The 23,314-nt window shown below is 40.8% G+C and overlaps 1 protein-coding gene across 2 annotated transcripts; it reads left to right on the top strand.

Annotated features, from left to right (window-relative positions):
- The first annotated feature begins 684 nt into the window (after window positions 1–684).
- capzb (capping actin protein of muscle Z-line subunit beta) lies at window positions 685–21,778 on the top strand. Of its 2 annotated transcripts, XM_083772133.1 has the most exons (10): window positions 686–907; window positions 6,588–6,677; window positions 8,180–8,301; window positions 9,001–9,114; window positions 12,209–12,350; window positions 12,459–12,575; window positions 12,734–12,799; window positions 17,102–17,178; window positions 17,516–17,617; window positions 20,313–21,778. In XM_083772133.1, the coding sequence occupies exons 1-9, from the start codon at window positions 905–907 to the stop codon at window positions 17,607–17,609; spliced, it is 825 nt and encodes a 274-aa protein (XP_083628259.1). In that variant the 5' UTR covers window positions 686–904; the 3' UTR covers window positions 17,610–17,617; window positions 20,313–21,778. The 2 variants fall into 2 exon arrangements, with proteins under 2 accessions (XP_083628260.1, XP_083628259.1); XM_083772134.1 differs by lacking the exon at window positions 17,516–17,617 and having other exon boundaries at window positions 685–907.
- Window positions 21,779–23,314: the final 1,536 nt, after the last annotated feature.

Below are 23,314 nucleotides of genomic sequence, written 5' to 3'. Positions count from 1 at the left end.
GATAAAAATGCTTTTTATTAAACAACGCGGGATGCAGAAATTCTAATCGCTGGCGCTGCTACTAACTAACACCCGTGGGACACTTTGTGAGTACTTTATATTTGAAATGCGAATGTTTATATATTTTAATTATTTGTAAATGTAGCGTCTGCAAAAACCAGGGTGAAGTTGCGTCATGACTCTCGTATGAATACGAGAGTCATGTTTACAGGGCTACCATATTGCCGAATTTTGTGGAAAACGACAGCACAGATCAAACTGCCAAAATTGCGAAAATTGCGAAGTCAGAAGGTTTTTTTTAACAAAAACAATGAGGGGAATTCGCCCCTTCGGTCTTGGCTTGATTAAATTTAATCAACATGGGAGCCATCTTGTTTTAAGATGTTTAAAATTATCTTGAATTCTAACATTGTGTTACATGGTAAAGTACAGTGTACTGTCCGCAGATCTACAAGATCATTAGCTCACATCGCATCGCATCCGCTCGATTCCGCTGCACATTGTGAGCTTGTAGATCGGCTATTTTCGGCGCGAGACACCGTCGTACGACCATTGTCGAGTGCACTGCTGCTCTCCTTCCATACTTGGCAATGCGTTACTTACTCCTCCGCGATTGGCTGCCGCGGAGAGCGACCACAGTGACCCGGACGTGCATCTGTCAGTGTTTTTCTCCTCCAGGCGGCTCGTCTCCTTCCTGTACCCCGGTTGAGGAAGTAGTGAATTCGCTGACAGGGTTGGGTTCTGTGAGGGAGGCGAAAAGAAACATCTATCCGTTCGGTGGGGGAGACAAAAACAACAATAGTCCAGAGAGGAGCCAACCCATACAAGCACAACACAAGCCAACGTATAAAGTCACCGGTGACATTCTAGTGCCCCACTGAGCTCGCCACAGGACGCCGCAGACATGGTAAGGGCCTCGGGGCTGGAGAGGAACGGGGCAGTGGTTGGGTTTTTGGTGGGGCTACTCTGGTACTAGCTATGTGCTAACTAGGCTAGCAGGCTAAGCTATGCTAGCGTTAGCGGTCCTTTATAGGAGCGCCGGGGTGGTAACTCGAGATATCTATGAATCGCCTCTACTGCATCTACACACTGGGTTTGTAAAAGTACCTCTGGGATGGATCCGCAAAGAGTTTATAGCCCCGTATCTGATCTCACAGCCTGTTAGCTGGCTAGCTGACCATCTACCTTCTGCTAGCTGGATGCCCAGTGGGCTGCAGCAGCACAAAGTTAGCACAGGATGTTTTGGATTTGAAACAAGTTTATGAATAGCGGACGTGGACATCTCTAACACACGTATATACACTCAGTCCACTGCCCGTGCACTCCCACACGCACACACGGTTAAAATAGACAAGCGCCGGGTTGCCTGTCGCTATAATAAGCCTGCTTGCTCCTCCTATTCCTTACCATGGCGAGCGGCTACCCCTTCCTCCTTCAAAGTTTTCCTAACTCGGGGGGAGAGTTGCATTTAACATTCATTCAGTCAGTGGAGTGCAAATAATTGTTCTTGCTCTCACATTTGTTCTGTTGTACTTGTAACTTTAAGGCTATTATGCAATTATTGTTGGTCTTACTCTCTTTGAGATTCATCTCTTTAATATTTGACAAGATGTTTGGTCTTATTTCTGTTTGACAAAGCTTTTGTTCAATAGAATCACTAATGGATTATGATGGAACCTCATCCGACATGTTCTGTTTGTTTAGATCTGTTCAGCAATGATTCATAACCAGTGTGTTTCATTGTTTAGACAGGGTCTCTCAGACAAAGACTAAATTAGATGAATGGTGTCCTGACTTGTAGTCAAAATTCGGCTGCGAAACCAGAGTTGAGAGAACCCCTGCTCTAAAGTATACTATTTACATAGATTCTTAATCTATTTTGAAGACCAGGTGGCTTTACTCCCCCAGCCCCTCTCTCTCTTCCTCGGGCCTCACCTCATCCATCCTGCTGGCTCAGGCTCTGTGCTTTTCCTCGACCCCAAGGGCTGTTGGTCTGAGCGTGTTTACACGGAGACAGGACCATAGGTAAACACACTGTCAGAGAGTGCAGGTGTCTGATGGAGCAGACTGATTCATCTGCTGAGAGAGATTTTAGGACGGGCAAAAAAAAAACGTCTTGAAAGAGGGAGAAAAAGCCACACAAGATACAAGTTTGGAAACGCATGTTATGTACAGGGTATCCCTTAAGATAAAAGTGTTTACGGAACAAGGGCTTCATTTTCTTTTGACCCACAGCGGTGCATATATCAGGTCTGTGTTACTTAAAGGACCACTTCACCACTTTTCAACCTATCTTCATATAATAGGTCCTCACTAATAATCATGATAAAATGGCACGATTTTTTTCTACTCACTCTGTGTCTCATAGGAGGGCTGTGGGCAGTTTAGAAACCCTCTTCCAGTGACATCATCATTAGGCAGATTTATTTTACAAAAATGTTTAGATTTTGATTATCGTGAGAACGATGGCTTCCATTTTCGCATTGCAACTTTTCAGGACTAGAAAGCCTGCAGTTTCTAATAGCTTGTATTCCCCATCGATAATGTCACTGGAAGACGGTTTCTAAACTGCCCACAGCCCTCCTATGAGACACAGACCGAGTAGAAAAAAGATTGTGGCATTCTTTTCATGATTGAGGACCTATTATATGAAGATAGGTTGAAAAGTGGTGAAGTGGTCCTTTAAGTTACAGTATTTTGTCATTGTCACATGCAATTATATTTGTGAGGGTCCAGCACATGACTTTTCAGCATGCCCCCGTGACATTGTGTGGCAGCCAAGTCTATGGATTTTATGTTTGTCTTAATCATGCCTCCCCGTGATGTCATGTGGCAGCCAAATCTATGGATTTTATGTTTGTTTTAATCATGCTCCCCGTGACATCATGTGGCAGCCAATTATGGACTTTGTGCGTACCCCCAAAGGCGCCCCTCACTTCACACAAGTGTTTTGTTTTTAGTGCAAAATGGTGTATATGCGGAAAAGCAACTGTTTATTATTAAAGTTAATACACTGCTATTGTTTCCTATTATTTACCGTACTGTTAATGCCTTATAAAGCCCATAGTGATGGTAGATGATAGCCTAGCCATTTAACTGTAATGGTATTTGAAAAATATTTTGGACCCTCCCTGGTATTTCATGTTCCTTCATCTTCCTGAACATTTCTCTGGGGTTTCATGTTGTGGCTGGCCTGTCCTTTCCTGCTATACTCACTGCATTTTTTTATGTCAGAGAAACCCCTGGGGGAATGCTCTGCTATGTGGCCTTGTCTGTTCTTCTTCCCAGGCTGTGTTTGTTATTAGTACACTTAATTAGTTAACCACATTAACCCTGGTGTCTCTATTTTGGTCAGCTTTTCAACATGTCTTCACAAAACTTCAGAAATGGCAAAAATAACTAAATATACAACCTCACATTCACAATGTGTTGTACGACAAAGTATAGTGGGCTTATCTATAGGGCGCAAGTGGTTAAAGAATAGTGTAGACATACACAAAACCCTCTTAGCCTAAGGTTGGAAATTAGGGACATAAATGTATTTGTTCCTCAACAGTCAAAATGTTTTCCATACACGCATCACCAACAGTAGCTTATTGGTAAGCTAAACTTGTACAATGTGCATGTTACCACTATTTCACCAGCAAACCCGTCAAATACTTCTCACTCCAATTAAGGGATTGGTATTAAATTGTAGACGGTGGCTCTAATGGCATCACTTATGCCTAATGGTTACACGGAAGCACTATCGAAACTTCCTCTTCCGTGCCATTTTTTTCATTGCTTTTACTGTAGACTGTCTGCTTTATGGGTCCAGTTCAATTTAAATGTTATGGGTGTGATCTTGAATGTTCCTCCTAGAGGTTGATCCTTTCATAACCTTGTACAATCATCATTACCTAGTTTCCAGCCTTGTGGTGAAATGTGAGAGCTTGGTTTGATCTTTCCATCTCTCCAGAAACCACCCTTCTTTTAACAATAAATAAGTTTATTGTTTACATAATTTGTGTATGGTGCTTTCATCCAAATCTCACGCAAATCGGTACAGTCATTGTTGAGTCAAGTTGAGTCTGGGTTTCGCAGATTTTACACTGATTGGCTAAGATTGCCTTCCAAAGTTTTCCTGGTGGAGACCTGTGCCCAGAGGGGCAATTAGCCTGTCGCTAAGTCCCACCCAAGCCCGTTGTTGGCCAATACCACGTTAGCAACGGTTACTAGGTTAGATTCCTGGTCAAGCTTGCAATGCTGGTCAAAATGGTTAAGCAATAAGCAGTGTCAATAAATATATTTGCTGTACACATCATGTGTGGACCTCAGAAAGAGGTTTGTTTTCTTACCTGTTATGAGCAAACTAGTCCATTCCATGAATTATTTCGCTCCGTTGTGCAGTTTAATAGTATCTATAAAAATAGGCTCTCATTGACTTCCATTGTAACGGGAAACGGCTCTCAAAATCAGTCAGTTAGCACATAAGCGAACACAACAAAAGCTGATTCTGACAGTTTATGACATCAGGAAAACTCATGCCGTTTTATTTTCGTCTTTTGATAGATTTATAAAGTAACTATATTGGTTGGAGATATACAGTGAAGCGGTTCTGGTGTTCCTCGATCGTTTGTAAACAAGTCGCCATGCAGTTTGAGATGCACCCAGCTGCAGTCCCAGACATTTCTCCTAAAGCGTCTCCCTCAAATACGTCCAAAATTGTGTATGGTGTTTGCGACAAGTGGACAAGATCAGATACATTATTTTGTTTACATCCAACGGTCTGGATGGTAAGTATGGGACCGAGGCTATACTTCAGGAGTGTGTGTACAGAGTTGGACCAATCAGATCGTTTTGTAGGCAAACTTGTCAGGGTTGCCAAGTCTGCTTATTTCCCGCTACTTTTGGCTTAAGGCTAATAATTAGTACTGTAATACATTACCAAAACATTAATTATCATAGACATAGGCCTACATAGTATTTATAATGATAAATGCATACAATACTTTTATTAGGATTATATATGGTCATATTATTGTTTTGGCTTGTTTTTCTTGATTTGGCTTTAAGAGTTGACTTGTTTTTGGAGGTGGGTTGGCTTATATCTCTCACACAATGTGGCAACACCGAAGTCAAAACAAAAACATGTTTTTTATTTTTTATTAAAAATAAAACCGCATGAGTTTTCCTGATTATTTCTAATATTAGAAATAAAAAATGTAATTATTTCGCTCCGTTGTGCAGTTTAATAGTAGCCTACATATTATGTAGGCTACTATTAAACTGCACAACGGAGCGAAATAATTCATGGAATGGACTAGTTTGCTCATAAGGTAAGAAAACAAACCCACACATGCTGTACAGCAAATATATTTATTGACACTGCAAAACCATTTTGACCAGCATTGAAAGCTTGACCAGGATCCTAACCTAGTAACCGTTTCTAACGTGGTATTGGCCAAGAACGGGCTTGGGTGGGACTTAGCGACAGGCTAATTCATCTAGGTAACGTTTGTGTTGCCCATCCACCCTTCACTCTTGTTCACCTCGGCCACTCACCATCCACCCACAAGGACATTTTATTGTGAAAGATATGGTAAAATAAATGTATTACCCAACGCTCTCTTCATTACAGCATGATGTACTTGTTGTGTTTCAGTCCACACAGGGCAGAAAGAATAGGCAGACTATCATTTGACGTTGCTCACTTTTTTTTACTTTGTACCATAACTTTTGACATTTATTTTTTATCATCCAGAAAAGCAGGCCCGGAATTTCATCTTTTTAGGGGCAAGGCCACTTTGCTTTGGTATTGTAAATCTTTTGAGGGAGCAAATGCCAGGGCAGGAAGGCCATCACATCAAACAATGATTTATAAGTCCACGAAATTCCTGCCCTGAATACAGTACAAATTACATTAACTACAATTGGTTTAATTTGAGTTTAAATAACGACTTCACCCATTTGATTTTCAACCTATTGTCTTTTGGTCCTCACTAATGCTCATTATAAATATGTTACCATTTTTGTCTACTTAGTCTGTGTCTCAGAGGATGGCATAATTGATGGGGAAATCAAGCTAATAAAAACTGATGGCTTTTTATTTCTGGAAATGTGGCATGCTATAATGGAAGCCACTGTTCTCACGTTAATACAAATAAAAATAATAAATAAAATTGTCACTGCCTGGTAGGTGGGTTTCTGAAGTGTCCATAGCCATCCTCTGAGATACAGCTGGCCAGCTGGGGTAGAAAAATATGGTACCTAGTACCTACTACCTACATACCATGGTACTCAGCATGGACATTTCTACTTTCTGTTTGTCACTGCTATTCCTTTTCCATGCCTCATTGGAAAAAACTATGTATCTCAAGATGGTTAAATAAACCAAACCAAAAAAAAGTAAAAGGGAAATTAAATGCTAATCTTGTTATCATTAGCCCACATCCAGCATTAAATCCATTTTAAAAGAGAAGAAAATTGACATCTTGTTTAGATTGAGAAGTGTTTGATTCCTAAGCCTTTTTGACTGTCATCAGTCATATTCTGATACTAAGAGTGATAATTACCTGACCGGCTGCTGCATTTATGTTGTCTTTCAGAATGACCAGCAGCTAGACTGTGCCCTGGATTTGATGAGGCGTCTGCCTCCCCAGCAGATCGAGAAGAACCTTAGTGACCTCATTGATTTGGTAAGTTACTGTCTGGCAGAACAAAACAACCAACACACTCACTGTATGCTACTGTATGTCTTCCTTTCACAGGGAAGTAATGAAAAACGGACAAAAGAAAAATACACTGTTGCCTGTGAAACGGGTCAGTTTCACTGTCGGAGGTGCACCGCCTGAAGGTGACTTGAGCCACGTGAGGCACCGCCGCGAAGTCACCTTCAGTCGACTCAGTGCCGTCCGAGTTATGTACCGATAGGGACAGAATCGTAAATCATCATCCCCCCCCCCCCCCCCCCTAGTCTTGGTACCTCAGAGACGCCATTTCTTAGTTTGACGGACGCTGCAACAGGAGAGTGCAAATGTGAACTATGTGAAAACGAGCATTCCTTTTTCAATCTCAAAAATATAACTTGTTGTGCATTTTTATACGGGAGTGCAGATCAAATCTGACAAATTAAGCTGAGTCAGACACAAATCAAATCACACTCTGATCGGTGTTTGCACCGCACCTTATTTCCTGGGTATATCCGGTCCTCCAAAAAGACCCCCTACCTGCTCACCTTCCTCTTGGTTCACCTTTAACCTCCCTCCCTTGGGCATTAGGTCTCTCCTGGCCTACTTTGTTGTGTCTGGTTGTTAGTGATTATTAGTGCAGCTGTCAGTCACTGCGAATGCCGGGCACATTTTGCTCCCGTCCTGCCTCCGTACACACTCTCACCCTCAGTGATCGGAATCACCTGGGTTTTGCCTCCTCATTGTTTCTGTTCACGTCTCCCTCACACATCTCCTACTTTACCGTTTCCAAGTCTCTGTTCTTTACTTTTTTATTTTTACACACACACACACACACACACACACACACACACACACACACACACACACACACACACACACACACACACCTCCCTGTCTTACACAGTCTGGGTTGCCAGGTGTGGGGGACTGTGTTGGGGGGGAACAGGGCCTCCTTTGTGTCTGTGTTCTGATGGAGGGAGATTCAGAGGAGGGGGTCCATGTCAGTCTTTGAGAGGTAATTTGTACCCCCTTATCCTCTTGATATTATGTTTCCCCCTTATATGCCTTCGAATGTGCCCCCCCCCCTCCCAGGTCCTACCATTTCCCCCAAACCATTTTAGCCAACTGAGAAGAACAGGAATGTGGAAAAGAGAAGGCCTTACTCATTCCCAACTTAAAATGACTGAAGGATATCACATGTCGAGACTCCACTGTCTTCGTTGGCTGGTGTGTTTCCCATTACAGCCAATGTTTTTTTCCCCCTTTTTTCCTGAAGTGCTGCCATCCATGCACAGGTGGACTGAATTGACAAAGACAGCTTCTTTCATTTTACTCATTTTGCCCTCTTAAAATTTGGGCTTTTGAAAATCCCTGTGTGAAAATCCAGGTTGTGGATGATCAGAGTTCAGGCATGCTGGGAAGTAAACTACTGCAAGGCGCTTTTGGGAGGCCAAGTGGAAACAGCTGTTTTGATGTGGTGAGTGTTCTCTCTCTCTCTGTGTGTGCAGGTGCCATCTTTGTGCGAGGACCTCCTCTCGTCTGTGGACCAGCCCTTGAAGATTGCCCGGGACAAGGTGGTGGGAAAAGACTACCTGCTCTGCGATTACAACCGAGACGGCGACTCCTACAGGTCTGATGCACAGCTGCATTTTTACCACAATCGTTATGCATTGTGTATCTAGGGCTACAAAACGACTACAAGAATTTAAGTTGATGATTAATTGACACATACATAATTGCGATTAATGATTTCATTGTGTTTTGGGCATTGAGAATCGGAACATTGTGAATGAATAGAAATTTAATTTAAAAAACAATTGCGTCATAATCTCAAATTGCATAGGGACATATCTGACAAATAACATTAAACTTATATATTTTTTTAACGCCATTGACAATGATGGGAACATTTACATCATCTTTTCCCTAACACAAACATTAAATGCCATTAACAATAAAGATAATTTAATGTAACCGTTTTCACCATTACATCACCTAATCAACATGAGTTTGACGTTAATATATTAGCCCCCCTCACTTCACACAGGTGTGTTTTTTTTTCGTTATTTTTGGACATTTTTGGAAAAAAAAAATTTACTGGTTAAATAAAGGTTAAATGAAAAATAAAGAAATTAGGCAAAATAATTGCGATAATCTCAAACTATTGCAATTAGACGATTATGTAATCATTGTGACAGGCCTATCATTATGTAAATTGATTAAGTCCTGTATGTATAGGAATATTGTGAAATATGGTACTGTATATGATTATAGTTTTAGTAGAGTAAAGTGAGAAATTTGTTCTGTTTTCTATCCTGTGATGCATCAGGTCCCCTTGGAGTAATAAGTATGAACCCCCCATTGATGATGGCGCAATGCCTTCAGCCCGCCTGAGGAAGCTTGAGGTGGAAGCCAACAATGCCTTTGACCAGTACAGAGACCTGTGAGTACCATCACACCAGAGCTAATGAGAGAGTTGCCAATAGTGTTGGGAAAGTTCACTTTCTATATGAACTAGTTCAGTTCAACGTTGCTGCGAGCTATTATCAAAATTATTGCCAAGGCCCATATAGAACCACAGACTTTATTCCTATTGGGAATTAAGTCCAAACCTTAAAAGAATCCATTTGGGATTAATAAAGTGACAACTTTTACAATATGTCCATTACTATTCCAAATGAAAACAAAATCATGCCAATTTAACACTGAGGTGCCCACTCTTCCTGCACCCTTTTGCAATGTGAAATGCCACCAAATCCATAATGCTTTTCCACTTTGCTTCTGTCTTTATATGGGCCATGTAAAAATGAAGCCCCAACTTGTGAAAGCTGACATGCTTTTATTGTGAAGGCAAAGGTTTCTGAACGTCTCAGCCTGCATATTTCCGTGACATGTTGTGAGCTTGTAGATCAGCTATTTTCAGCATGCAGAATAAATCATGTTTCACTGATTTCACAGATGTGCAGACTGTGCTCCTCAGCGTAAAAATAAAGAGCTATTGGAAGCTATTTTTCGATGGCACATTATGTTTAATCAAACAAGTATACCTCTAGTGTTTGGTCGGGACATGTTCTGTATCTGCTGTCTGTGTGGATCAGCGCCATGTCACATCATCACATTGCGTTCAGTTCACCCAAAATATGAACGTGTTCATGAATGATCGTTCATTGAACGCGTTCAGGGACAACACTGGTTGCCACACTCCCACTAGCCTCTGCGACCCGGCGTTATGGCTCTAAGTAACCGAGGAAGCCATGGACGACATGGATACGCCATGATGCTTTCATGGGTGGCAAACCTCGCACCGGAAGTTTGATGAAATACAGGGCAGTGGATGGAGCCGGCTGGACCAGCTCATGAACACTATTTAATATTTATGAACTATTGAGACCTTTGTCATATAATCGGTTTAGGCATATAAAAGAAGACATATCACATGTTGTTTTCTAATCACTTTCTTTTCAATGTGCACAGTACATAATTTTATTAAGGATCTAAACAGTGGTGCAGGTATTGTGGGATTTGGTTGCCAGCCATTGTGGGATTTGGTTGGACAGTCTTACGATACTTGGCACATTCAGAAACTTACTTTGTGCTCTTTAGATACCTCCTGTAACACACAAGCAACGCAGCAGACAGCAATGTGTTATGTCTTTTATTTTCCAAAAGCGATTACTTTACAAAGGTCTCAGTCATTCAGAAATAGTGTTTGGTCACCAGGCTCTCATTGACTCCAATGCATTCCACCAAATGTCCGGGGGCAGTTTGGCTCCCATGGTGTGATGAATCTGCCGTCTGGAGTAGGGATACCGGCTAAGGCGCTCACTAAAAGAAATTGCGCATCGGCTTCATGGTTAATTTGCAAAACTAGAAACTCGTGTCGTTGGCTCCCTGGCGACGTTGTCACCCTTACAATGTTTCACTGCTAATTGTAGTGAGCAAGGAAGGTTGGTATGAGTAATGTAGTATGTATGTAGTAGTATGAACATTAACAGTGAAGTCGTAATGGGGAGCATCAGTAATGTATTGTATTCTGTTTGTGTATGGACATGGTGTTGGGTGCTTGCACATATGCACACATGGCATCAACGCATGGTGTTGTGTGCAGGCACACTACACACTGTCTTTCTTTTATCATTCATTTTTTAAGAGCCTGCCCAGGGACTACAGATTAAATTTAACTCTGGCCCATTTACATTGATGTGAAAACTGACATTAATGATTAATGAGCTTTGTCCCTGTCAAATAAATTAATTAATAAAAATAAATAAAATATGTTGCATCAGGGGAACAGTACAAAGCATAGGCAATGGCAAAGATGTTGAATATGAAGGTCATTTGTCACCATGCATCCAGGTAGTAGCAGCAGATGCAAAACATGTGAGGTAGACTACATATTGTTGTTTAGCTACCTCATTACTTCAGAAAGAAACAACGCTGCCAGAGCATTTACACATGATGACTAATGAATGGTACGCCAGCCTCATTCCCTCTTGAACTTATCTTTTGGGAACTTGGGGGTCATTATTTGTATCCTCTTAGCTAAGGATAGCTTATGGCATATTGGAATGGCCTACTTCGAATGTTGCAAGTTGGAATTGTATGCCCCACCCAGATATTATATCTGTCAACTTTTATGCCCGACATCAGAATGATGTCAGATTTCTGTATGTGTCTCTGTGTCCCTTGGCTTTATTCCTATTTATGGAGTTCTGTGTCAGCCATGCACACATATGGTGTGTTGTGAGGTCAGAATAGGCCAGCTCCATATATGGAGTGGACCCTGGGCAGGGGTCCGGTCCAGAGCCAAGGCAGAGGTCTTTGATCTTTGGGCGGTTCTGGACAACCATGGGTCCAACCGACTCGACACCGGGCAAATTGGGGCAATGCACTTCTGTGGCGGAGTGGAACGCGTTTATGAAGCAGATAAATGCCACAGCTTCATTTGTATAGCATCTAATATAAAAAAGATGGATGCATATCTCAAATCAAAACTTTTGTGACTCGCATTTAATATGTAATATCTTCATTAAAACGTCTAATGATGATGAACAGCTCGGGTTTGCTATGTATTTAAAACTCAGCCTTAATCCAGAATAAAAACTAACTGGTAAAAAAAGACCTGGTAATTACCGTGACATAATAAAGTTGGTTTCATCCTTTTATGTAAAGTGATTTTGGGTACTTAGAAAAGCGCTATATAAATCTGAGCTATTACTTATGTTTACACATACTGTAACACTACAGATCTGTGCAGCCATAACCTACTCAAACTTGCATTGCTAGCCTATAACTGACATTGCTGATAACGTTTAATGATTCATTTTGATTTGCAATTGTTTTACAATTTCCACCCATAGTGGAAATCCAATAGCTGCCGATACAGTATCTAAGTTGCTATAGAAGTACAGTTTATTTCTTATAATAACGTCTCAGTCGCAGGGAGTGCAGCAAGGATTTCCTTGAAGCTCCACATCTGTGTTTCCATGAGAATAGCCAGGCTCACCTTCATATGTTTCCTGATGTGTGGTTGTCAGGTACTTTGAGGGCGGCGTATCCTCTGTGTACCTCTGGGACTTGGACCATGGCTTCGCCGGGGTCATCCTCATTAAAAAGGCAGGGGACGGATCCAAGAAGATCAAAGGCTGCTGGGACTCCATCCATGTGGTGGAGGTGCAGGTGGGGGTTCAGTCCTTATGAAACTAACATTCCTTTACCAGGAAAGGGAGAGCAATACAATTTGATTAGTCGGTAATTGCTCTTAGTATCTGTCTGTTTTGTGTGCAGGAAAAGTCCAGTGGGCGAACGGCTCACTACAAACTCACCTCCACTGTGATGCTGTGGCTCCAGACAACCAAGACGGGCTCCGGTACCATGAACTTGGGTGGCAGCCTTACAAGACAGGTGAGAGTCACAGAATTAAAATAAGAATGTCTGTCTTTGTTTGTGTACACATTATTGGACAAAACCTACTACTAACCTAACTGTTGCCAATCATCTTACTCAACTGTGACTTGTTTATTATCCATCCATTCCATTTCTTCACACTTTTCTTTCTGCAGATGGAAAAAGATGAGACAGTTGGAGAGTCTTCCCCACACATTGCCAACATTGGCCGCCTTGTGGAAGTGAGTAGAACTGCTGCACTGCTTGGTCAACTAATAATTCTGCCTGCATCGGCATCCAGCTCATCATGCATTCTATTAAAACACTGTAAAATGACTGCGCGCACACACATACTTTTTGAGCTTATATATATATATATATATATATATATATATATATCGTTAGCCTCATAGGATAAATGCATAAGTCATTTTTTATGATTTTCGGATAATAAGGAAAAACACATTTTCTCGCAAGTATGTAAGAGTTTTTAATGCAGATTTTTACAATGGTTTCCTGAGGGGTTAACAAAATGTTTTTTACAAAAAGATAAACATGAGAGTCATTCCATAACAAAAAAAAGTGACTTAGGCCATTTTCAAGAAAATAATCTGTGACTTAGGCATTTTTTAATACATGTCTACTAAACACCTGGGGGTCTATTAGAGTGATGTTAACTCCATACTAAACACCTGGGGGTCTATTAGAGTAATGTTAACTCCATACTAAACACCTGGGGGTCTATTAGAGTGATGTTAACTCCATACTAAACACCTGGGGGTCTATTAGAGTGATGTTAACTCCATACTAAACACCTGGGGGTCTATTAGAGTGATGTTACCATACTAAACACCTGGGGGTCTATTAGAGTAATGTTAACTCCATACTAAACACCTGGGGGTCTATTAGAGTAATGTTAACTCCATACTAAACACCTGGGGGTCTATTAGAGTGATGTTAACTCCATACTAAACACCTGGGGGTCTATTAGAGTGATGTTAACTCCATACTAAACACCTGGGGGTCTATTAGAGTGATGTTAACTCCATACTAAACACCTGGGGGTCTATTAGAGTGATGTTAACTCCATACTAAACACCTGGGGGTCTATTAGAGTAATGTTAACTCCATACTAAACACCTGGGGGTCTGTTAGAGTAATGTTAACTCCATACAGAACACCTGGGGGTCTATTAGAGTGATGTTAACTCCATACTAAACACCTGGGGGTCTGTTAGAGTAATGTTAACTCCATACAGAACACCTGGGGGTCTATTAGAGTGATGTTAACTCCATACTAAACACCTGGGGGTCTGTTAGAGTAATGTTAACTCCATACAGAACACCTGGGGGTATATTAGAGTGATGTTAACTCCATACTAAACACCTGGGGGTCTGTTAGAGTAATGTTAACTCCATACAGAACACCTGGGGGTCTATTAGAGTAATGTTAACTCCATACAGAACACCTGGGGGTCTATTAGAGTGATGTTAACTCCATACTAAACACCTGGGGGTCTATTAGAGTAATGTTAACTCCATACTAAACACCTGGGGGTCTGTTAGAGTAATGTTAACTCCATACAGAACACCTGGGGGTCTATTAGAGTGATGTTAACTCCATACTAAACACCTGGGGGTCTATTAGAGTAATGTTAACTCCATACTAAACACCTTGGGGTCTGTTAGAGTAATGTTAACTCCATACAGAACACCTGGGGGTCTATTAGAGTGATGTTAACTCCATACTAAACACCTGGGGGTCTGTTAGAGTAATGTTAACTCCATACTAAACACCTGGGGGTCTGTTAGAGTAATGTTAACTCCATACAGAACACCTGGGGGTCTATTAGAGTGATGTTAACTCCATACTAAACACCTGGGGGTCTATTAGAGTGATGTTAACTCCATACTAAACACCTGGGGGTCTGTTAGAGTAATGTTAACTCCATACAGAACACCTGGGGGTCTATTAGAGTGATGTTAACTCCATACTAAACACCTGGGGGTCTGTTAGAGTAATGTTAACTCCATACAGAACACCTGGGGGTATATTAGAGTGATGTTAACTCCATACTAAACACCTGGGGGTCTGTTAGAGTAATGTTAACTCCATACAGAACACCTGGGGGTCTATTAGAGTAATGTTAACTCCATACAGAACACCTGGGGGTCTATTAGAGTGATGTTAACTCCATACTAAACACCTGGGGGTCTATTAGAGTAATGTTAACTCCATACTAAACACCTGGGGGTCTGTTAGAGTAATGTTAACTCCATACAGAACACCTGGGGGTCTATTAGAGTGATGTTAACTCCATACTAAACACCTGGGGGTCTATTAGAGTAATGTTAACTCCATACTAAACACCTTGGGGTCTGTTAGAGTAATGTTAACTCCATACAGAACACCTGGGGGTCTATTAGAGTGATGTTAACTCCATACTAAACACCTGGGGGTCTGTTAGAGTAATGTTAACTCCATACTAAACACCTGGGGGTCTGTTAGAGTAATGTTAACTCCATACAGAACACCTGGGGGTCTATTAGAGTGATGTTAACTCCATACTAAACACCTGGGGGTCTATTAGAGTGATGTTAACTCCATACTAAACACCTGGGGGTCTGTTAGAGTAATGTTAACTCCATACAGAACACCTGGGGGTCTATTAGAGTAATGTTAACTCCATACTAAACACCTGGGGGTCTGTTAGAGTAATGTTAACTCCATACTAAACACCTGGGGGTCTGTTAGAGTAATGTTAACTCCATACAGAACACCTGGGGGTCTATTAGAGTGATGTTAACTCCATACTAAACACCTGGGGGTCTATTAGAGTGATGTTAACTCCATACTAAACACCTGGGGGTCTATTAGAGTGATGTTAACTCCATACTAAACACCTGGGGGTCTATTAGAGTAATGTTAACTCCATACTAAACACCTGGGGGTCTATTAGAGTAATGTTAACTCCATACTAAACACCTGGGGGTCTATTAGAGTGATGTTAACTCCATACTAAACACCTGGGGGTCTGTTAGAGTAATGTTAACTCCATACTAAACACCTGGGGGTCTGTTAGAGTAATGTTAACTACATACTAAACACCTGGGGGTCTATTAGAGTGATGTTAACTCCATACTAAACACCTGGGGTCTATTAGAGTAATGTTAACTCCATACAGAACACCTGGGGGTCTATTAGAGTAATGTTAACTCCATACTAAACACCTGGGGGTCTATTAGAGTAATGTTAACTCCATACTAAACACCTGGGGGTCTGTTAGAGTAATGTTAACTCCATACTAAACACCTGGGGGTCTATTAGAGTAACTGTTGTTTGCTGTGTATGCAATGTAAAAATGCCCAAGTCACACAAAGTGAGTTAGGCGGCAACGTAAAAATGCTCAAATCACACAAGTGACTTAGGCAGATCATCATTTTTGAAGATTGTGAGCTTTGTGATTGGCTGAGGACATAGGCGATGATCCAGAACGATGCAGCAGCCCCAGGAGATCACCTGTATGCAGAAATCTCAATTTCGCCAAAAAATGACTTAGGCATTTATCCTATGAGGCTAACGATATATATATACACACACACACACACACACACACACACGGCTCGAAATTAACTTTTTTACTTAGTAGCGCTTGTGCTACCAATTTCAAAATGAAGGAGCACCAGAAGAAAATTAGGAGCACCCACCAAAATCTAAGGAGCACCAATATTTAATCGATTTTTTACATTCATAAAAACAATAATATAACGTGTGGTTTACAAATAACATGAAATGACCAAAGTATAAAAATGCATGCCAGAATTTAAAATTTAGTGTCTGTCCCTCATCCATCCATCTCTTCAAAGAGACAGAGGCATCAAACATCTCCAGATGAGGACCCTCTAGTCTACACTGATTCCGGCCAGTCACATCACCTGTTTTCTTATTCTTTGTTTTGTGTTTTTCACCTTCATAGCCTATTTAGATCATATATTAGAATTTCTAATATAAAATAAATTCGATGTAAAACATTATATTTATAGCTATGCCTACTCACTTCTAATCAGTGGTGGATAAATTACTCTAATGTTTTACTTAAGTAAAAGTATCAATACTGCTGCTATGTAGAAACACTTTCTCCGGAGGCCGGTCCGCCTCCGGAGCTAGAGGCTCCGGTCTTTTCTGAAACTTCTGTGAGCGATACACATACAGTAGTTAACTAGACACTCCACACGTTGGTTTGTTAGCATCAAGTGCTAGCGCAGATAGCAGACAGGAGCAGTGCAGTGGATGTCAGAGCGGCTACAATCGATCGTTGTAGCCAGGCGCACCACAGTAATTATTTGTAGTGGCACTGGTGCTCCCAAATATATTTTTAGGTCGCAAAGATAAAAATTCAGGCGCATTTGGATTTTGCGACCAAAATGGTCGCTATTTCGAGCCCTGATACACAAAGTTGTGAAGTACTTTGTCGATGAAGCATAAAACTGGCCGGTACTATTGAAATGTATATGAAGTTGAACCTCTATTCCCCCTCACCCCAGGATATGGAGAACAAGATTCGTTCCACTCTGAATGAAATCTACTTTGGGAAAACCAAGGACATTGTCAATGGACTAAGGTACTTCCATGTGGACTTTTGTCTCAATCATTTGTTCTTTCTTCACAGCAAAGCAGCCGGCCACTGTGCCTGCAGAATGGGTTTTTCCAGTTTTTCGCGTTACACTTGTCTCCACTTTGTCTTACCTGTTGATCATTCCTGCCTTCATTCATGTTAATTTTGATCCTTTATTCATACCTGCCATTACTGTCCTTTTGAACTTTCCTACCCTCTTCTTTTTTCTTCCTCAATTCTATATCCATCCTCTCCTTGCTCCTCTTCATTTCCTTTTCTTTCATTCTCTTTATTTTCCACCTCTGTGGTCTTCCTGCCCTGGTGGTTGTCCTCTGGGCTGCAGATCTATTGACTCTCTGCCTGATAACCAAAAGTATCGACAGCTCCAGAAGGAGCTGTCGCAGGTCCTCACCCAGCGCCAGATCTTCATTGACTAGGGTCAGAGGTATATTGGCATGGGGTGTGTGTGTGTGTGTGTGTGTGTGTGTGTCCGCCTGCACACTTTCTTTGTAAGCAGAGCGAAACAAATGTTCTCTATAACATTTGTGACAATTTCTTTGACTCAGTGGCACTGAAAGATAATCAATGCCCATTTGTCTTGTGCATGCTAAAATATGGCTATACCTGATTCTAAATGCAATAAACTACTTCCATTGCCAACCAAGTGTGAATGCAGCATTGTAATCAAATATCGTAAAAATGTATAGGACAATGTTAAAACATTTGATGAACCGTGGCTGTCATACATGTGCACAAAAGCCACTTTAAAACATGACGGTCACGTCGTCAATATGTGGTTGACTGGTTAATACCTGTACTTTACATGCAGCAGCGGCAGCTGTGTCCTTGACCGGTGAGCAATCACAATGGTTATGCCTAGTGACACACATTCAAAGCACTGTTTAAACAGTGACGGACTTAGACATATCTGAAACTACCATCTGTTTGCACTCACTCTGTTTGCACTCACTCACAAGATACATTCACAATTCAGTTTGAATTTGTGAAGATTGTATCACTCATCGTGAAAAAATGCAGATCTACCCCCTTCCAGAAACCTTGAACACAGCACCGCTAGATACTTTACACAAGGTACAAAAGCTCCACCAAATAATCATAGAATGAATGTATACTCCATTGCGTGCCAGACCTAGAAAAGCAAGCCTGTGTTTTCTCAACTATCTAGCTGAAGTTATTTTTGCCAAGTTTCAAGCCAAGAAAGAATCCAGCTGCATTTTCAAGCAGGAAAAAGGGCAAATCTGAGAAAATCCTAAAGACCTTCAAGATCACTCCGAAAACTATCCTCATATCAAACGTATTTCAGATAAGTTATTAAATAAATGTGCATTTATATAGCGCCTTTATCCAAGGTGCTTTACATAGATTGTGCATTACATTCACACACACATTACATACACCGATGGCGGAGGAAACCATGAAAGGCACCAACCTGCTCATCGGGAGCAATTAGGGGTTCAGTGATACTTCAACCCTAACTCTGGGGAGCCCATGATTAAACTGTGAACCTAGTGGCTGCTCTGCCTCCTGAGCCGCTGACGCCCATTATGAAGTGGCCTTATTATGAAGGACTTTTAGTTTTACAAGCAAGCAGCAGTAATGGTAATAATATTGTGTATATTCAAATAAAGGCGGGGCTTCAATAATTTGTTAAATCTAAATTACCATTGAGGACCCTGCTGGACAACATTCAGTATACAACCACTGTTGTACCGAGTTTAACTTTTCAACAGAAACAGTATTTTGGCTCACCTTCTGAATTTCTTGATGACTTTCAATGCAAAACAGACTGTTACTCTGGGCTAAAACTGTCTCCTTTCATATTATGACTTATTTCATAATTGTAACACAGGGTCTTTAAAGTGTTTTAAGTATTTAGCATTCTGTAGTATTAAATATTAAACATATAAAATGCAGTATTGAAAATATCTAATAATACTATTATATCTAATAGTTACCACAGCTTCTTCAGCTGTGGTAATTATTGCCACTTATAAGACAATGGTAATGTTATTCTCTTGATTAACCATGTCTGTCTAATGTTAATTAGACTGCAATGTTCTGTAAGCCTTATAACATTTCTGTTTTCAAACCACTTGGATGTCATTCAGTATTTGGCTCCAGAGAGTACCCACTGAACTCATACATTGGCTCAGTAATAAAACAACACAATATACATCTGTTATCCATAAGGAGTAACCTTATGTTACTGTAATTAGCCTGAATGCTAATGAAGTAATGAACGATGATTTAATAGAAGAAAAATGCAAAAAACATGCCCAGTGAAATTATATGGCGTTTCCTTTAAAAAAACACAATATACTTATTTGGCCCATGTGATGCTAAGATCTTACCTAAGCAGGTCGCCATGAGTGAATTTGACTAAAATAGACAAATGACAAACTTGATTTTTTTTTATTCCTCTCACTGAAGTTAAATTATGCCTCACTCTAATAACTGCACTTCACTCAAATCAGAAGTGTATGTGCATGCTGTGCGTTTGTGTGCAGGTGTTTACATGTGCGTACATAATATATAGTGTACATTTGCATGCAATCATGCACTTGAGATTGAGCAAGTGTGTGCTCTTGTTGTGCAGATTTTTAGTTTTAGAGGGTCTTCATGCCACAGAAGAGCATATGATTATAACAGCATGAAAATAAGAGACATTAACTTTTCACCTGGTTGCTGTGGATTAATGAACATCAAGACTCCACTTTCTTATCTTTGCAGGTAAGGCGAGTTGGGATGGTCTACAACTCTACATAATTAACTTTTTTTCCCTCTACTAATTGCTTTTGTGCACCAGAGTATGAATGAAGCCACATATATACTATTAATAAATCTAATAATACGTAGTGTTAGTCGCTTGCTGACAAGAACGATTTAATTAGATCTTTTCGGCATGCAACTCCGTCGTACCATGGGTCTAATGCTTTATTTATGCTCTGTTGTACAACAATGTATTAACCAGCCTTGTAAAATCAGCTTCAGGCTTCAATTCTACAGATATTGTCTCGCTGACAACGGTCCTCTGAAACGGCTGCTTCTGTTCAACTCTTAGAAGCTGGTGTTTCACGTTGCATACACTGATGCACACTCTGTTGGTCTCTCCCCCACAGGAGTGTTCAGACTCTGGGCGACAAGTCGAAGCAAGAGGCTCTGAAGAATGACCTGATGGAGGCGCTCAAACGCAAACAGCAAAGCTAGAAATGCTACTGGTCTGTCTGTCTGTCTCTGTCTGTATGTCTGTCTGTCTCTCTCTCTCTCTCTCTCTCTCTCTCTCTCTCTCTCTCTCTCTCTCTCTCTCTCTCTCTCTCTCTCTCTCTCTCTTCTATTTTCCACCACGTCTTTGTCATCTTTTCTCTGTTTCTTCACGTCTCTCCCTCCATGCCTGTTTCAGTGCTGCACTCTTGTTCATTTGTGGAAAACAAAAAAGGAGAAAATGCTTAGCTTTTTATTTGTTTTGGGTATTCTTTTCTTCCATGCATCTCATATGCCATGAAGCCACTCTCTCTCTCTCTCCCCCTCTCTCTCCCCCTCTCTCTCCCTCTCTCTCTCTCTCTCTCCCCCTCTCTCTCCCCCTCTCTCTCCCCCCCCTCTCTCTCTCTCTCTCTCTCTCTGAATATAATGATAGTATTATGACGGTTATGATGATAATCTTGCAGTGTGAGGGCAATGTTTATGATCCCTTATGCTCTCACAGTTGATGTGTCCCTGGTCAGTTTGAAATGAATGACATCGGCTCTGCTCTCATCTATGATTGGGGAACTGCAGGGTGGGGACACATTATCTTCTGTACATGGGGGCAGGATTGGCAGGGCTATCAAATAGTCATTGTTAACATCAACTTGATTTCTTACACGCATGTCAAAAGCCTTATTTATACTACGTTGCACGACGGTGTTGCTCACCGAAAAGAGCAGAAATCAGTTGTACACTACCGCGCGACTAATTATAAATTGGGCTTAAGCCACCTCCTGGTTTATCTATTAAATTCTAACTGTCAATGTAACTGTCATTCTTCTGGGTGATTTGAATAGCGAGAATGGGAGAGGATGGCCCAAAGTTTGTGTTAGAAAGGATTAGTCAGCGGTTTACGCCTGGTTTATACTTGGTTGTGCACCGGTGTCTCTCTCCGAAAATATTTTTCATACATATTTTCGGTATGAGCAAGATGAGCAACCCAGTATAAGTCAGCCTTTACTCTTCGTTCCATCCTGTCCGCAGGTGTGTGTGAGTCTGTGGGAGCATGAGGCTGCAGTCAGTGGGAAAGGTAGACTAATAAAACATGGGGAAGGACTGTTAAATTCACTGTGTATACCCATGTCATTTTGCCCCCCCCCCTCCTCCCTTACACTGTGTATAACATGACAATTTGCCTCCCCTCTGTTTCCGCTGTCCAACTCTCTCTCCTCTCACCTATGTCTTTGTTGGGGGTCACAGTTTGTCTTCGCGTCTTAACAGAAAACCTTGATCGTTTCTGTTTTGGAGGGGAATCTTATGTTGTATTTTGTTTTTATTTTGTAAAGCTTATGATTCATATTGTATTAGAGCCTCCAGCAACAATAAAAAGAGTAAAAAGCTACAGTTGTTCTTTTCATCTATTTCTCTTGCATTTGCTGGAAGTATTTTCACAACTGCTTCAGATGTGCCATTAGTGAGGCAATGTCTGTTTCCTGCTTTCTCGAAGTGGCTGCGTAGGTAAAAACTAAAAAGATAAGATTTAACCTATTTAGACCTGTTACACCTAACGTTATACCTTTCAATCCGGGACAGTGTCTGTCATATTAGTTGTTGGTATATATGTATTACCATTTTATTTATTTTTTAATACCAATTTGAAGACTTTTATACCCGAACACAGGCCTCGGGTATAAAAGGGTTAAGTCCATTCTTGTAATGCCATACTAGACGGAGGTACAGTAGATCATCTCAATGTGATGTCGATGTGAAATTGGTCACTGACAATGACAGTTACTTGATTCCAATGAAGCCACCTTGAACAGTCTTGACATGTGGGTCTATTCATGATTCTTACTACTGAAGTATGATGCCTCTCAAAAATATCTTGAACACATCCAAATCTATTCTGAGTGGCAGGCTTTACTCAAGATTTTGTATTTTTGTTCCATTGTTCCATAATCCATGAGTGTGTATGGGATTTTGGTACAAGGAACCCTAATTTATAAAGTGAAATGTAGCTTACATTGTACTTTTCTGCCCATTAAGACCAGGACAAGTTTTCAGGTTTTTCATGGCCGTGGCTGCATTACAATAAAGTGATGCCATGTATTTTTGACTGTTCTCTTAGCTTTAATGAACAAAGAATGTCTACCTGTTATATCATCATATTCATATTTAGTTTCCCACGCAAAGATTATTATATGAATATCGTCAACAGTTAACCGCCCCCTAACTGCTATTGAGTCAGATATTTAAAATTGCCTACTCGTAATTATATTCAAAACCAATAAATTATGCTTCTATATAGCTACCCAGTTATGAAAATAATCTGTCGGGAGATAGATGCCAGCCCACAACTAATCACATAAATATTGTAATTGGTTCACCCTGCAGTGTATCCGCATGGAATATCATTATGTCCCATCAACATTTGGCTGCAGCATGGCCTTAGACATTTTAGCTGCACTAATACATTTACAGCACTAGGTGTCAGTAGAACTCAGCATATCAATCCAACTTCCATGTCGCTGCACTATTCTCAACATTTCTACAAGCATTTCTTTACTTCTGTGATCTGTCTCTTGCAGATTTGAAAGAGCTAGGGAACTATAAATGTTATTCCTCTTACACAGTTTACATTGCACTTTAAATGTGAAGATACTGAACCTTAAAACATAACCAATACTAGCTCTGGTCCATAGCCCTAATGCCCTTTGGACCAGAGCTAACAAAATACTTTCTTTTAGATTGTGCTTGTCAAAAGTCGGCTACTTATTGTAAACAAAGCAAAGGAGACTTTTCAAAATGCTCATTATGGCAGAATGCCCAGTGATAAGGTCCTGGAGTAATAACATAAGGATGTTATTACTCCAGTCCACACGATACAATCAATTCTATCTCGCGCGCACACACGCACGCGCACACACACACATACACG

This window comes from Protomyctophum parallelum (genome assembly GCF_964188405.1).
Source record: "Protomyctophum parallelum genome assembly, chromosome: 8".
NCBI classification, from domain to species: Eukaryota; Metazoa; Chordata; class Actinopteri; order Myctophiformes; family Myctophidae; genus Protomyctophum; species Protomyctophum parallelum.
Note: the sequence above shows the minus strand (reverse complement) of the source record. Positions and strands in the feature narration are given on the sequence as shown.